At 40.0% G+C, this 16,909-nt stretch overlaps 1 protein-coding gene across 5 annotated transcripts in view; it reads right to left on the bottom strand.

The window, feature by feature from the left end:
* Positions 1 to 16,909, bottom strand: part of TAFA2 (TAFA chemokine like family member 2) — a 195,572-nt gene that overhangs the window by 21,876 nt on the left and 156,787 nt on the right. For all 5 annotated transcript variants that reach the window (XR_010069510.1, XR_010069512.1, XR_010069511.1 and 2 more), the window contains exons 3-4: positions 3,294 to 3,446; positions 1,569 to 1,693 (exon numbers count right to left, since the gene is read on the bottom strand). Coding sequence is in view for 1 of the 5 variants with exons in the window: in XM_063323072.1 (XP_063179142.1) it covers positions 1,569 to 1,693; positions 3,294 to 3,446 (278 nt within the window). In the remaining 4 variants the exon portion in view is untranslated. The remainder of the gene's footprint in view (positions 1 to 1,568; positions 1,694 to 3,293; positions 3,447 to 16,909) is intronic.

Here is a 16,909-nt window from a genome sequence, read left to right as displayed (position 1 = left end):
TTGACAGAACTTCATAACCTTGACCAATGTAGAAAAACCTATCTTTTGACAAAATGTCAGGAAGAAATCTCCTCAAGGTGATTCTAATTGATATCTCCCTCATTTGTGACCTCTTTTTTCCTACAGAAACAATCCAGACCAAACTTTTACTTACTGCTTGTTAAACACTCACATGAAATATAAAATGGCATGTGTTCTTCAACATTGATGGTGCCATGTAGTAGTAGCCAGGACAAATTTCAAAACGCACACATACATAATTTTTCTATTTCCATTACTGTTATTAAATTCTATCTAGTTCCTTTTGGTTATAATATACATGGGCACACGTTACGTGCATATAATTAGGTTTGCATTGGCATGTACCAAGTTAAGTGAGGGCAGCATTCAAGCAAGGTTAGCTTCAGAAGAAACCCACTTGAAAGAGGATTCAGGAGTGGAGTTGTGTATCAAACATTTAGAAAGTACCCTTCCTTCAAAAAATTTCAAAATGTCTTAAAGACATATACGTAGAGAAACTGAGACGCGTAGAGCCCTCTGTGGAACAGAAGGAATGTAATTCACTCAGCGCATATTACATTTCACTAAAAACAAATTTAGTGCCTATGCAAGGAAGATTTCAGTCAAATGACATAGACACTCAAAACTCGCATAGAGTAAACACCACACTAGCAAATTATGGCCTGACACTGCAAGCAATTACTAAATACTTACAAGCAAAACCAGTCATCAGTATGTGTGGTGGGGTGTAGGGGTGAAGGTGTTTATGCTTGCGCACGTGCATGTGTGTGTTCAGAGTGTGTTTTAATCTGGTTTAAATTGATGAAGAACTGTGTTGACCCTATAGAGATACAATGGTGTAGTCTTAGGAAGTTTGAGTGCTTAATGCTCATCTGAAGAATTTGTTATTCTTCTGTTCCTGTTAGCCACTGAAAAGCTGAGATGACAGCAGGTTTACTTTGTTTTCAGGCATTATATATGATGAATGTTAGATGTATTTCTGTTGATGTAATTTTGAACCAATAACACAAAAAGTGTCAAATGGAGATAAGGAACTCACTGAAACTCTGTCAAAACCTTTTAGCAAATCCCAGTCATACAAGACAGAAAGAACCAGAAGATCATACTGTCACGACACATCAAATGCTTACCATACTCAGCAGTATCTTTGTAGAAACATGGTAATTCCATGTTACTGATAAAAATGCACTTGTTTGCTATCCTGTGAATGAAGAGCTTATTAGGGTGTAGAGACTTTGTGCAACTGGTTTCAGAGAGAAATACATACCAGATTATAATACATTTGATCATTACTGGTAGCTGAAAAAGAGTTCAACTCTACTATCTCCACTGCTTACCTGAGAAGGTCTGGCACACTGCTTACCATGTTCAAGCAATTGCAAAGCGTGCTGAGAAAAGTGTGCAGGACCAAGAAGTCCAATCCCAGTATGATTCTCTTCCCACGCTTCTTTAGTCTTCTCAACTGGTGTCTTCTATGCGGACGCAATTTCCTGTGCACTTTTTTTTTTTTACCTGTTGGTAACATGTAAGGTTGGTATTATACCTACCCTTGTTGTTTTTACTTTATTCCCAGAGGAACAGCTCCATCCCTTACGATCTGGAAGAACTTTACATTCCTCCCCTTCAAGACATGGTTGCATGTGGCACCACCATTTCTGCTCCACTATTGAAGCTACAAGAGAGGAACACAAACATATTTGCATGTTGTTGAAATGGACACTTTAATATGTCATTATGCTGTGACATTTCTTTTATTGTGCATTAAAATGTTAGAAATATATTGACTGACAGCTAGCCTGTGATTTTCAGCCAGCTCAGAATCTTCATAAGAAATCAGAATCACAGAATCATAGAATCATTTAGGTTGGAAAAGACCTTTAAGATCAAATCCAACTGTTAACCTAGCACTGCCAAGTTATCACTAAACCATGTTCCTAAGCACCACATCTACATGTCTTTTAAATACCTCAGGGATGGGGACTCAACCACTTCCCTGGGCAGGCTGTTCTAATGCTTGACAACCCAGTCAGTGAAGAAATTTTTCCTAATATCCTAACAGACCTTCAGGACTGCCTCCCAAGGAACTCTGTCAGCCAGTCTCCTAAACAGGCCAAAGTCTGCCCTCTGGAACCCAAGGTAGCAGTTATGCTGACACCACTCCTTACTTTTCCAAGAATTAAAAAGCCTATCATCTTGTGATCGCTATGCCCAAGATGGCCTCCAACCATCACATCATCCACAAGTCCTTCTCTGCTCATGAACAAGAGGTCTAGCAGGGTGCCCTCCCTAGTTGGTTCTCTCACCAGCTGTGTCAGGAAGTTATCTTATCTTCCACACACTCCAGGAACCTCCTAGACTGTTTCCTCTCTCCTGTATTGTATTAGGCCTCAATTTGCACAAGGTGCTATGTGCTTCAAAGTCAATCTCTTTACTGTGTTTTGGTTTTTTTTTCTAATTTACTGCAGTTCAGGAACTAATTTCACAGGATCTCTTTCCAACCCTCATTTTTTTCTTGCTCAGCCAGATTTCAAATTTTGAAGTAGAGTACCTTCTTTTGAGTTAGTGTATTTTGCCTGACCTGCTATATAGTCTAGCATAGCCTGATTAAATTTATTCCCCAATGATGACATATTTACAGCTTCTCTGACAGCCAACAAGATATCAACAGTAAAGAGATCACGTAAAGGGTGAATCCATCCTGCTTCTCTTTCAGAGAAAGAGATGTGAAAAATCAGCTAGTATTTTCCCAAACAAAACATATGAGCCTATGCCAGATTTGTTAAGTAAAACATTAATATTGCACCGTGAATAGGAAAAAAAGCGTTGATCTAAAAAGACTAAAAACCAGCCAGGACTATATTCTGTTTGTTTGCTTATTTGCTCCTCTATGATAAAAATAAATGTATAAATAAAATGTAAGACTGCAGCACATGAAAATGATATGCTTATGTAGATTTTGCATAAACACTTTTAATTAAGTGAATTTCATACAACTCCGAGGGCACTCTTTTAGTTAGATCAAATTAAGCTTCTCAGGAGGTCTCTTTCACTGGCATCTAATAATTTTGCTTAGCATTTCCACAGAGTAATAGCAAATAATCCATTTTTCCCATCTTCCTCCCCTTCACCTTGGGCGTCCCCTTCAAAATGCAGAAGCCTTCCTACTCTTATTTTAAACAGTTAACTGTAATGGAGTGGTTCTCAGTGATGACATTAACCCAACAAAACACCCTATGAACATGCAATGAAGGGAAACAATAGAGTAGTCGCACCATCAACACAAGAAGGAGCTGCCCGGGTGGTACCTGCTACCTGCCCAGGGAAGCAGGAGCACTTCACCGTCTGTGATCTTTCTTCTATCTTGTTCTTATTGCAACATCTGTGCAGTGCCACCACTTCACAGGTCCCAGTTTTAACATGGTGAGCTGTGAAAATAAGATGATGAGCAATTTGATAACATTGCAAGTTAGCATCATACTGTTTGGGGTTTTTTTTTTAAATTAGAAATGCATTAAACTTGGCTCTGTTTATGCACGGCTTCTGCCATGCATGAAACTAGAATTACAATGATACTAACACTAGAAAGTTGATTTCTTTTCCAAATGTAGTGCAGAAAACACTGGCTAAAGTAGAACAATTGGAGAAGGCCACATATGGGACTGTTCCAGTGAAGCGGGAAGCAGAAACATTATAAAACTAACCTAGAAAATCTATTAATTTCTGGACTCCCATAAACAGCTGTGTATCTCTAACAAGATTTTTTTTTCTTTTCCCTAAGGGAGAAACTTTCAAATGGAAGTGTATCAATGTTAAAATACCCATACATGCATATGTTTTGAGAATCTATGTCTCCAGCTTTTATGTCCAGGGCAAATGCAGTTTTTGATATGATATCCCAAAACCTTCCTACAGATGGCAGGGTGGAGGGACACCCCTCAAACAAAACCCAGAAATAAAACCTGTAAGGAATTACATTTTAAATCTTTCTGCCTGGCACCACAAAGTCTGGGAATGTGGGGAACCAACATGGGAGGTCAAACATGGGAGGCAACAGGACAATTTTCATTATCCCATATCCAGTACCCATCGCCCCCACACACGCTGCTCTAACTGATCACCAGAATCATGCTACTGGAGTCCTATGAGAGGACCAATTTGGTAAGAGGGGAGCTACCAAACTATCCTTTCGGGTTCCGCAGCCAGTTACCAAAGAATCCAGAGTTCAGAAAAAGTCATTTTGACTGAACTTTTCAGTGGTTACTGATACAAGATCAGATATTTCTGGGGATACTTCATTTCCATCAGAAGGAAGACAGAAAGAAATCTGAACTTTTAGCTTGTACAGGGAGGAATATTCATTATACAAAGCATATGCGTTATGACAGTACCCCTAAATCCTCTATTACTAATGCTGTTAACTTTTTGTATGCTTTATGTAAAGCTTATGTACTGAACGCTTCAGCTACCTTTTATACCCCTAATGGCAAACAATAAACAAGAGCTTCCATGAGAAGAAGGCCCTACTAACAGGCTTTCAGGAGCCCAACATTGATCTCTGGATTCACTCAGTTGTTATTGCGCACTATCAGCTCCCAAAAGGCCTGAGGAAGGAAAACAAACTTGAGGCAGACTATGGAGCCCAAGAACGTGCCGAGAGGCAAAAGCCACAGGCAGCAATTAGACGCTGGGTCTTCATCAACAAAACATAAACTACTAAACATTTCATGCGGGCAATGACGTGTTTTTCAGTAGAACAAAGTCCGCTGAGCAGTCTGTGATGTTTGTTGCCACTCGCTACGTCGTACTATGTCAGATTAGATTATACTCTATCACATCATACTGTACTACAGCTGAAATGATATAACACAATGCAAACAATTAACCCATTATCCGTCATATTTTGGTACACTAAACGTTACATATAAATGAGAAATCTAGGACATAAAAATTCTTTTCTTTGTTTTTTAACTATTTATGACTTTTAATTCAATAGAGCATGAGGAAAGCAATTTATACTATCTGTGTGAACTTTGTAATCTCCGGTATTTTCATACCTTTGATGACGAGCAAATATTTTTACAGCTACCAGCACAGCCTGCTGTAAACATTAGTTTTATTTATTTTTAAAAAAATTTCACTGGTACATATGCCAATAAAACAATTTAAATAAGTACATTAATTTTTCACAATAAAATGGCTATAAGATTTTTTATTTGTGAATATGGTAAGAAAATTAGTCTAGGATGTATTTTGAATGTATATATAGTAGCACAAGCACATGCTGCTTTTGTAAGTTAACATCAATTTTTATTTTGATTACACATCTTATGCCCACACATGCTAACACAAATTCACTAATTTGTATTTTATGAAAGGTACATAAAAAAACCCAGACACTGAATCTACAAAAGAAAGTAAATTTAGTGGTAGGATGTGCGCTTCGTCCCACTTAATCTTTCACTGTATTACTTTTCAGTTCTTATTTGTATTCCGGTGTGCATCACTGATCCTGAAATTTTGTCTTCTCATTCTCTTATTAAATAGCTCTATACAGCTCTACCAGGTCTACAGAAATGCCATAATATACCTGCTAGGAGAAAATAAAGTACAGTGTGCACCAATAGCCATCTGGAATGGAAGCCAGTTAAAAGAGCTGTTGTAAAATTCTGTAAGGGAAATGTTCATACTCAAACGAAACTTTTGAAAGACTTGTTTTGTAGTAATTAGGGAGAGAAAATCAGGCATTTTAAGACTTCTATGGAAAAAGAGTGTAATTAAATGAAGCGGTCACTTACATTCGTGTACCATACAGAACAGAATTTCAAAGGGTGAAAATATACGTGAAAAATGGGAGAGAACAAAAAATAATCACATGCTATTGATAGTATTTGGGGAACTTTAATAAAGCTGCCTTGAAATTTTCTAGGTATAAAACCAAAACAACCTAGGAAAGTATACAAAGATATTTCAAACATTGAAAATCTAGGCCAACCATCCTCTACTTTCTATTTACCATCTAGAGTATGCAATGAATATTCCTTGAGAGGAAACGTAGGGATTTCAGCTCCTTATGCTATCAAATAATTAAGTTCCAGTGCAGTAAGTACAGTATCTGTCACATTCATGTGAAATGAAAGCCTCTATACAGTAGATAAAGGATTTCCCACAACCTAATACAAATTAACCTCATTAAGCCACTGAACCATTCCACGAAAGGAGGATGGTACTTTAGGAGATTCACATTTTAGTTTTGTTTCTTTTTCTCCTAGCACAGACTTCAAAGTATGCTGCTTGCTTTGCAGAAAATGTTTGAGGAACTGAATGTCATTTCTGGAATCCTACAGAAATTCATTATTCAAAACCACTGCAAACACTCCGTCCGGCATTCTCTGTTAATGCAAGTAATCCTTCCTGAAATCAATGTGAAGAAGGACTGAAGAAAGAGGCTCAGAGATATCTATGTGTACAGACTGTGAAGTTTTCCTGATGATTATGCATAACATAATATACGTATATATTATGTTGCAGGAGATGTAACACTGAGAGTGTAACTTGAAAAACAGACATAACTATATCTCACCCATTAAAGGTATATCCTGTAACCAACCTGCCACTTTTACAGCATTTTTAATGTGGTGAAATCATCAATAGATACCTCATAAATCAGCATGATATTGGTACACCAAAAACATAAGTGTTTATAAGCATCATCCTGGAAAAAATAAAGCTAAGTCATTATTATTCCCCATTTTACATAAAATTGAATGCACTTAAAGAGTATGTTGAAACACACACAGCAAAGACCTTTAAATATATATAAATTCTACCTGTTCTTGTTCCTTCATGGCAACTTTAAGTTTCTTTCCTTCAGGTGAATGAAATGTCATTCATATTTGCACTGTGCACCTGGCACTCAGTCATGGCCCTTACTCCTCTACTTCTATGGGAAGTTTGTTCCAGGCCAGAAGGCAAGTTACTGTTCAAGATTATTATTTTGCAACTCACAAATATGAATATAGGCTATTTAGCGTAGACGCAGTGTTATACACAAACCTAGCATTAAGGAAAGTCTTCTGAATTCCATTGGTTTTTATGATCACCGTTTCCTAGTCTTGCTACCTAAACATTCATGTTCAATTCTGGCACCATTTGAATCTTTTCCTTCCCAAAAGTTGCGTAGGTCATACATTAAGACACACGTAGGCCATTAACAAAGAGGAAGAAATCATGTTGCCATAGATGAAATAGAGTCACCGGCTGTTTCTGTCCCCTGGTTCCCCGTCATTGCAGCAGCCACGTACAAACAGTGAAAAAACCATCAAAAAGATTCTAGAATATGCTCTCTGCAAAGACAGTGGCACAACTGGGTGATACAGCTCAACCCATCCAATGACTAACAGCTACTGGAAGAAAAAGAAGAACCTTTTTCCCTTTTCCCGCACTCTTTCATGCCTTGCTTGCCCGAACACTGTCATTTAATGGTGACGATGGTAAGCCAGGGATTTACACTGGCAGGAAAATATCGCCTATTTTGGTTGGGTTAGTTCTTTTCCAGTTTAGCTGCTATGACTGGGTGCAGAGACTAGTGAAAAGCAGTTTCAGCCATAGAGAAGCAGCAGGAGCAGGCAGCCATGGGGACGTGATCACCTCCTGCTGCAGAAACCGGTTCCTATATCAGCTTACAAGCACTGCAGCTCTGCACTTTTATATGGAATAAATGTACCTTATTTTATTCCATTCCAGGTAATTCCTCTGAGGTTGGAGAGACTCCATAAAGTGTGCAAAGCTTTGTTTGCCCGTGTCTGTGTGCTTTTTAAAGCTCTTCACATAAACAAAGCTTTAGTTGAAACGAGAAGCAACAGATCAGCAAGAAGGAAACAGAAATTGCTCTTAGCCATTAATTTCAATCCAAATCACATTGAATATTATACTAACTTTGTCCTTTTTATCACCTTGGGTACAATCAGGAAGATGTCCTATATGAAATACCTACATGAATACTTTCACAATAGGCACACAAGTAGTCTTTATTCATGTAAACAATATCCACATGAGTAATTGCATTAAGGACTATAATGGAACTACTTTTTTTTAATAGCCATCTGTAACGAAAACCAAACAATATTTCAGCAGATTATCAACCTGCTCCATCCATTTCCCTGAGCCATCACTCACTGTTTTGTACCACAATATTCAAACAAATGTGTGTGTGTGTGGGGAGGGGTATCAATATCAGAAAAATAAATAAAATTGGTGATTATAATGTACTATTTCCAGATTAGGCTCTAAATCACTGTCCTGCTTTTAAGTGACCAGGAAAAAAAAAGTGGGTTTTCTTATTCACATAGTCTGTTTGCTTTGTTCATACTGATTGACATGGAAAACAAATGTAGGTTATCTTTCTGCTACACTTCAGCAATTTCAATATGTCGTATCAGTCTCAGTGTGTCACTGTAGATAGGAAGGACACAAATAAATTTGCGAAATCTCTCACACACAAAACCCCATACTCACACACAATATTTTTGCATTTTTTCAATAGTTTAATAAGTGTTAGTAGCTGCCACATCTAAGCAATCAAAATCTTATGGAACCACAGCTAAGCCAGGATTTACAACTAAGCTTTCTCTGTTTAAACATCAGACAAAGACTTATGAAAAGAAATACACTTTCCAGTTCCTTCATTCAATTAATTTCAATAATTTTCAATATTTTCTGTTATATCCACCTAACAGCTGGTAAGGAAAAACCTGAATTTGTTTTATTCATGCTCTGACGACACTGGGGGTGCTATTGCTGCAGTTGGGTGATCTAATATGAGCGACGAGAAGTTTTTTGTTAGAGGTAAAATCTTTGATTTGTCCTCTCATTAAGTAAAATTGGGGAAAAAAACAGGCCAACTTTTGGGAACACAAGCTTCAGTTTGCTTGTGTGAACACAAAGTAAAGCAGGCCTGCCTTCATTTCAGCTCCATGGGTCAGAGGGAGAACTGGCAGCACAGAAATCAGGAAAAGCAGAGGTGTCTTACATACCTGTCTTAATCTCGTTACCTCTGGCACGCAGCAAGCCACCGACCCCCAAAGAAGCACTGGTAGATAGATACACGTTGCCAGGAACCTTACTGAACATGACCTTTAAAGATCGGATTCAATACCCTTTCAAATCAATGGGTTTGGTTTGATCAGTGATTTTGGATCAGAATTTCAATGATAAGAGTTAAAATTTTATATTGCCAATGAAAGTGACATCTGGATTTGAAACGGAGATATTTATTCTGGTGATTGCATATGTAGCACCTATTATAGTGAGCAAATGATGACATATAGTGTAGTATGTGACTGAAAAGTGTAATGAATTAAGATTTTTAAATCATGTTTTAAACCATTATTAGAGTTGTCATGTGTTTTTTCATTGAACCGTTCATTTACTAAAAGTACAGTATGCAAGCAGGGTAACTATTTTTGAAACCTAGTCAAGTTTGGTTAGACATTGAAGCTAAAAGTAGGCATCCTCAGAGGGGGGCAAAAAAAAAAAATTGTTTCCACATGTGTTTTTAATTTTGTTTTTTAACAATATGTTTTATGGCTATGACAAACTTAAGGGATTTTTAAAATTGTAAAAATTCTCTAAACAAAGCAAAATATTTTCTTTTATTTGGAAAAAAAACTACTTGGTTTTTTTTGGTTTTTTTCCTGTTTGGCCAGTGAACTGAAAAATCAATTACAGACACAGCAGTAATTCCTGTGTCCTCAGTGGTAAGAATGAGCCATGCCACAGTTGTGGTGCATCTCAGGAAAGGCACTCATGCTGCTTTATTTTCCAGATGACACATGGGGTTGCGCTATAGAATCAGCAGGAAAAAACGGTAATTTTGTGCTGTCTTATTCTACACCATCATTACATTTCACATGGCTACTTAAAAACTTATTTAGCTATCTATTCCACTGATGTCACACACATTTAAAACATTCGCGTAGTTCAAAAGTAGTGTACAACTAAAAAGAGATACCAGATTTTACTTTCAAAGAGAGAATTTTCTGTAGGGAAAAGCTGCAAGCTGCGCTCTAAGTCTAAGATGATCCCTTTTTCAAATACTAAGATCTGAGGATGTGCCAAATAACCCTCACCTTAGCATGGTCCTTGGCTAAACAAGAAGACCCTGGGGGTCCAGAGGACCCCAGGATGCTAATGAGTACCGAGGGCACACTCTGACCTGGTGCTCCCAGCGTCATCCACAGGGCATCATCAGCCCCTGGGCCTTGTAGGAAACCCACCGAGATGAGTCAACACAAGAAGGTGCCTCCCCAGAAAGCCTTGCAGACTAAAGGGAGTTACGGCACGCAGGCATCTAGGACATGTTCTCGGATGAACGGGGAACAGAGTTTTGAGATTGTGTGAGATTTGCCATCAGACACTTTGTGGAAACGTGTGTGACTCATCATGGGCTGCTTAGTGGAAGGACCGGGGGCAGGGAATGGGAGGGGCTCAGGGTGGACTGGGGAGGAACAAGCATGAGTCAATGAAGGGGACAGGATCAGAGGGGCCAGTGAGGTATAAACAGCAACTGATCAGTACACTTGCCTGGCTGAGCCCTGTGCTCAAACACTGCAAGCTACCTACACTCTCATTAAATCCCATTTCATTAACTTGCGTGCCAGGAAAAGCATTTTGTTCCATCTGCATTGATCTGTGGGGCTGGGTTCATGCGTATGTGAGTCTGTGTGTCTATGTGTTCATCTATATGTGTCTATAGAGCATACATGTTCAGCCTTCCATTGGCAGAACCTGGGGATAAGGAGCTGCAGCTGCCTACTAGTCGAGTATTTACTCCACTACTGTACTCACCAACCTCTAACAGATGCGAGCATTAAAAACCTTTTGGAAAGAAAAAAATCAGCAAGGAAGACAGAGGCAGCATTTGGCAAAATCACATTCAAGCCTCAGCCTTTGCTTCTAAGAAATATACACAGACTGTCAAGATAATTCTCTCATATTAGGCACGTTACTCGCAAGATCAGCAGATCAATAGCTGTCGAGGGGCACATGCCAAAACACTGCAGTGAGTCAAGCAGAAGAGTTGCCCTGTTCGATGAGAGCAGTCCATTCCACGCCAGAGGACATGCAGACCTCTTTCTTTGCTTGATTTGGCTAATGCTATGATGTGGACAACTCCTTCCCATGCAAATATTTCCTAAACCCCTACAAGCACACCTTATTGACAGGACTTCGAGGTCTTATTTACTGCATTGACATTTCCATGCCTTGCACCTCAGCTAGAGCTGTTAAAAGTCACTTGGTCACCTTGGGCACTGAAAAAGTCCAGATAGAGCACAGACTATGCTCTACTTACACCAGTGGACAAACAGTTTAGCTCAAAAGTACACCATTGCTTTTCATTTCTCTTTTACTCTGATGTTTCTTGCATCTTGGGACGGGTTCTCAGGCAAAGTGTTAAAAAAGAGAGCTGATTGCTTGGACAGATTATTTTTGCAGTGCCACCTGTATGCAACACATACACAAAAGATCCTGCTAACTGCAGCCTCTCCCAGGTTTCTTGGATTCAAGGTGGTGTTTTCTCTCCTGAGAGAACCATTTTAAAATAGCAAGAGTAATTCTTGATAAGTGTTTATTCTGCAGATGTTAGCCCAGCTCCTCTCATCAGGCTGCCTCTACCATGCAATTAACCCGGTTAGTCCACTTGGGTGAAGGATGGTAAGCAGAGTTCATATGACAACACTATGCAGACAGCGTCTCTGGTAGCCTTTAAAAACCGAGCTAATGAATGGCTTGCCATAGTCACATTGCCAAGCATACTTTTCTGCACAGTGCCAAGGAAAAATCTCATCCATCAGCTTGTCTGCCAGCCACCAGTTATAGCCATCTGTGTGGGAAGATTTTTTTCCCTTTTGGAAAAAAATCAAGGAAAACTACAATGTAAGCATTCCCCTGAGAAGAGCTCGCTAATGGCCCGGTGAGATCAAGCCTCAGGTATTTCCATGGCACTACCTATGCACTGAAATGGACTGAAGGATTAAGTTATCTCCACTAAGAGAGAAAAGGACTTACTGGAATAACACAGCAAGCTGGCATGGTCCCAGCTGGTCACACAATCTTTACAAACATAAAACCGCAGATGGAGCACCTCATGTAGGATCTCTTGGACCTGTAGAGCCCACAGCCATCTGACTTTATCCTCCTGGCCTTACTGAAGCTAATTTTATTCAATCAGTCCTTTGGCAGGAGTGAGCCAGTCTTACTCAAATGAGCTTATCTCCTCTCTCTCACAAATGTCAGAGCCTTTTTACAGCAATGGCTACAAATGATGCTTTCATGCCAAACTTTTAGCTAAAGACACAGGAACTCTAAACACAACTAATTTTCAGGCAGCCTGAAGGGTAATTTCCTCTTCTTCACATCACCGCTTCTCAGCCTAGAGTGTCACCCTCCCTAGGTCCTGCTTTCAATTTTGAAATCAGATGATAGCTAGGCCCACGAAACCACGGAGGGTTCAGAGACAAGATCACATGCAGCGATCATTTGGGATCTTGCAGCTCTTTCTATGTTTGCCCGCTGGAAGAGGAGGAGAAGAGGAGGAGAAGAGGTGGAGAAGAGAAAAGGAGGCTTCTGGACATTGACCTAGTCCTCGCGACAAGCTCAGCTCCCCAGCTGCAGCCAGCCCACCAGGTCTCTCACTGCCTACCACCACAAGGTGCCCAGGGTGGACCTGCTCCACCATAGCCACCCACTTTGCTGAGCAGTGGAGCGGACAGGGGAGGAGGCTGACGGCAGCAAAGGCTGCGTGTTTCCCTACAGGCCGGAAATGGAGCCGCTTTGCTTTTTGCAAGCAAGACGCTTCCCGCGTTTCTTCTCTAGCTGACACCATCCACAAGACCAGCCTGTGTAGAGCTGGCAGAGAAACACCCAGGGCGAGGCGCAGTTTATAAATACTACAAGAAGTCAAAAGCCCCAGTATCTCTGAGGTTGTTATCAAACATGTTAAGCAAACGATATATTAAAGTGTGCAGACATTTTGTAAATTAACAGGCTGAGGTTTGAGATTACTAATTATATGATTTCACAGAGAAAAAAAGACCAATCCGTCTCTCAGGCACTCAAAAGAACATTTGGCACGAAGACTTTTTATTCTCTTCTAGTCTCTCTGTGGGCCTTCTGCCAAATATCTCGACTCAGCAAGAAGCAGTAGCACATGTCTCAGAGCAGACTTCAGCATCTGACAGAATACAAAAACCCCCACATTTTTTCGTCAGTCTCAGGGCTTCAGAAGCTTGTGGTTTACACAGTTTATGGGGAATATGTTTCCCCTGTTTCCTTAGATGACTCTCATTATTAATTTTCTTTTCTTTCCAGCCGACCCAAATCGTCTCAGGGCACATTGTACTAGATGACAAATTAACATGTTCTCAGGGACGCATCAGAAAAAAGAAAAAAAGTTTTTTTTCTCACGCATTTGAATGACCCTCTGGCACACAACCCTCACCTGAAGTAACATCTTAAGAGAAATGCTGTGTATGGAGTCTCTATGAAATAGGATTACTGCAACAAGGTGGAGAGTTAAATTCAATAGTCCTTTTGAACAGCCTGCTTTCAGGCTTCTCATGCTTATTAGAAAACAGCTCAAGCACCGCAGTGGACTTTAGGTGCCTCTGTGGAAAAGGCAGCCGAAGCCTAGGGAAGGACAACCATGGTTTCCCCAAAGGATGCAGCTGGGTCCCTGTGTTCTGATTCCATCTCAACACACATCTAGCTTCTTATGTGTGATCTTGCTTCCACAATTAGGGTATTTATTTCTATATTAAGGAGCAGAAACTTATTTAGATAACGGATCTCAGTAATAAGAAGGTCAATATATATTTAAGCACTTGAATGTCACCATGAATTCCATTATCGAGGTATTTATGCTTTATTCAACTTGTCTTTTTAAAAACTTATGCTTAGCGCCCCTTATTCACCCCATGCTAAGATTCTTCAAGGTTAGAAAAGCAACAGTCCCCCAAATTTATTTGGAAAGTCTTTAATAAATGCCACCAAAAGAATAAGAGTAAAGAGTAAGCAATGACTTTCAAAGTAAGCAGCACAAAGATTTTTTTCCTAAGGGTGAATATGAACATTGCTTGTTTAATATCTGTATTGAAGAACTACTAAACTGATGAAATCTAGAATATATGCTATAACAGAAACACTCTGGGATTTTAGTGATGACCTGATAGAAACCACTCAGTGGGGTCAAGGCTGAAATTCCACCAACTTCAAGACTGAAGCGTGCAGAATTTTCCCAAACATAACGTTCAGAACACTGAGTCACTCTATATCCATCTTCTATACAGAAACACAGCTACGAATACCCGTGCACATCTAGAAAGTATATTCAAATAAAAATATACCATAAGATTCTGAAAATACTTTTTTACTTTCATATGTGTGTGCACACTCATCACATCATGGGGCTTGTTTTGGCTTTGTTTTGCTTTGCCTTCTCTATTTTCATGACTGGGTAGAACGGTATCTCTATGCTAATTTAAAGTTTCTTTAATTCTGTAATGTATTTTTCATTGCATTTTGCTGCTCTGTAAGGCATTTTTACTTAATCTGTCACTTAAACCAAATTATCAAATATACCTTGAAATATTCCTCCCACAAACTGCAGGCACATACATGCACACTCATCTTTCTGAAAACTACGTAACTGTTTTTTTCTTTTTCCTTTTCCACCCCTGCCTTCTAGGACTTCCCCACAGTGCTTCAGACTCCCCCACATGTGTTAAGAGAAACTCCATAGGATGTCCCAGCACACAGTTCACCATCTGAAAGAAAGATCTTAATTTTAAGTTTCAGCTTGCTTCTGTAGAGCCCCAGGCAAGCTCTTTGAAGTGCAGAGTCAGGGGAGGAACTTAACTCAGGCCTTTAGAAAAAAACTGCTAACAAGGCACATGTCTAGTCCTGTGAAATCCCCTCTTTTAGAGTGATCTCCCCTGCTACAACCTTCCCTCTACATTATTGATTCCATATAAATAGCAAGTCTCTAAGCCATGGGCATGATGAATCAATAAGTATCTAGACAGAGTCTATGAATTGAAACTGGATGGCCTGGGAAGAGGCTGGCTATTCTTCAAGACAGAGGAAAAGAAAGCACATTTCAACAAGCAAAGTAAAAGAGGAGAAACTGCCAGGAGAGCCATTCAGAGCTTTGCAATCAAGAATATTTTTGCTCAAGGATTCCCAGTAGATAATACTTTCAGATATCTCTTCTTGCTGAAAAGGTATCTTTTAAGATGCTCCCAGCAGACTCCGTGGCACTTATTTCTGAAGGAACTCTGGTTAATAGAAGCTGCTGATAGGAAACACATATACCACTCTCTGATAGGAAACATATATACCACTCTCATTGCTATCCAAAGTCAGAAGCTGCAAAAATATCACAGTTCCCAGAACTGCAGAATCGTGCTTTGTAAAAACTGCCAGGTGATGAAAGCATCTGAAGTAATTCACACCTTCAAGAGAAAGCTATTAAAAACTAAGATATGAAGGGGGGGATCATAATTATTCAAGGACTTTTTCAGAGAATGAGGACATAGCTTCATGCTTGGCATTTTACCCCGTATCTCTACAGAAGCTCATACATTGCACCCAGCAATGCAAGAGGCCACGCCACGCCAGCTCAGAATCCCTTTTTGTTACTGCCTACCCAGGAAACAAGCCAGGCACTTGGTGGATCTAGACCACTGCTGAGACACAAGTACAGACCACAGCAGAGTGTGCTGGGCAGCTCTTGGGCATGAGCTTCCTGGGACCATAAAAAGCACACCTGCAGCAGGATGTAAGTAAATTTTTAGTAAATTAATTTTACATTATGCCAGAGAGGTCGAGCCTCCTGCATTGAACACGAGACTTGCAGATGAGCCAAGAACCCTGCCTCCAGCCATGCAGCAGGAGGAAGGCTATAGTGCTGTGCTGTTGCTGCTGAAAGGGGTGGTGAAGGGGCTGCTTTCAAGGCAAGCTTCCCACCCATCACCAGGTCCAGCTCCCACAGCTCCTCCTCTGCTATGCTGCCCAACGCCTAGATCCATCCTTCCTCAACAAGAGCCGGAACAATGTTCCCACAGCCGGTGGGAATGAGGCATCCTCCAGGGTGTCGTGTCAGTGCTGGAGACTGCTTGTGCCAAAGGGACAGTCTGAAGTTCTCCCATCCTTCTCACCACTGTGAAAGGGTGAGGGGGGAAAGGAGAGGTGTAGGCCCTCAGGGAGCAATAAAAAATTAAAAAAAAAAAATCAACGGTCGAATTTTAATTCAAATGTTGCTAATAGGAACTTGCAAGGACGCCCTTAATATATAGGCAAATGACCACCTGAACATAAAATTATAGCATCCATATACTGGCTGTATACATTTTTATGGCTGCATATACTTTGATCTTTTTGCTACTTTAATGTAGAATTCTCTTTACACAAGTCAACATTAGAACCTTGAAACTTCAACCCTCAGATCACTCCGAGGAGTGCATTTTAGTTAAACAACTGAAAGATCTGTAGATTGAGAAGCAGTTGTTATCTGTGGGCTAGTTTGCATATACTCTTTCAAAGTCCCAAGTGCGAATCTAAATGCCATGTACAATGAACAGCAGTGAGGTGTATTTGTCTGCCAGTGCCTAACGACGTCTCAAAAATGACAACAGACAAGTGGCCATTTCTAAATATCCGTAGGGCTGTGCCTCTTTTCAAGGTCACATGAAATTATTATGGGGAAATAACCAACTACCCGCGGTTCCTTAGGAGTATCTACACCGACTCACAAAAAATATTTTTACTGCTTTAGTTCTAAAATGCACACCAGAAAAAATAGATGAGAATTAAATAACTGTCCAGGTCCGCG

This window comes from Chroicocephalus ridibundus, chromosome 1 (assembly GCF_963924245.1).
Source record: "Chroicocephalus ridibundus chromosome 1, bChrRid1.1, whole genome shotgun sequence".
Lineage (NCBI taxonomy): Eukaryota > Metazoa > Chordata > Aves > Charadriiformes > Laridae > Chroicocephalus > Chroicocephalus ridibundus.
This window is presented reverse-complemented; position numbering and strand designations above follow the sequence as displayed.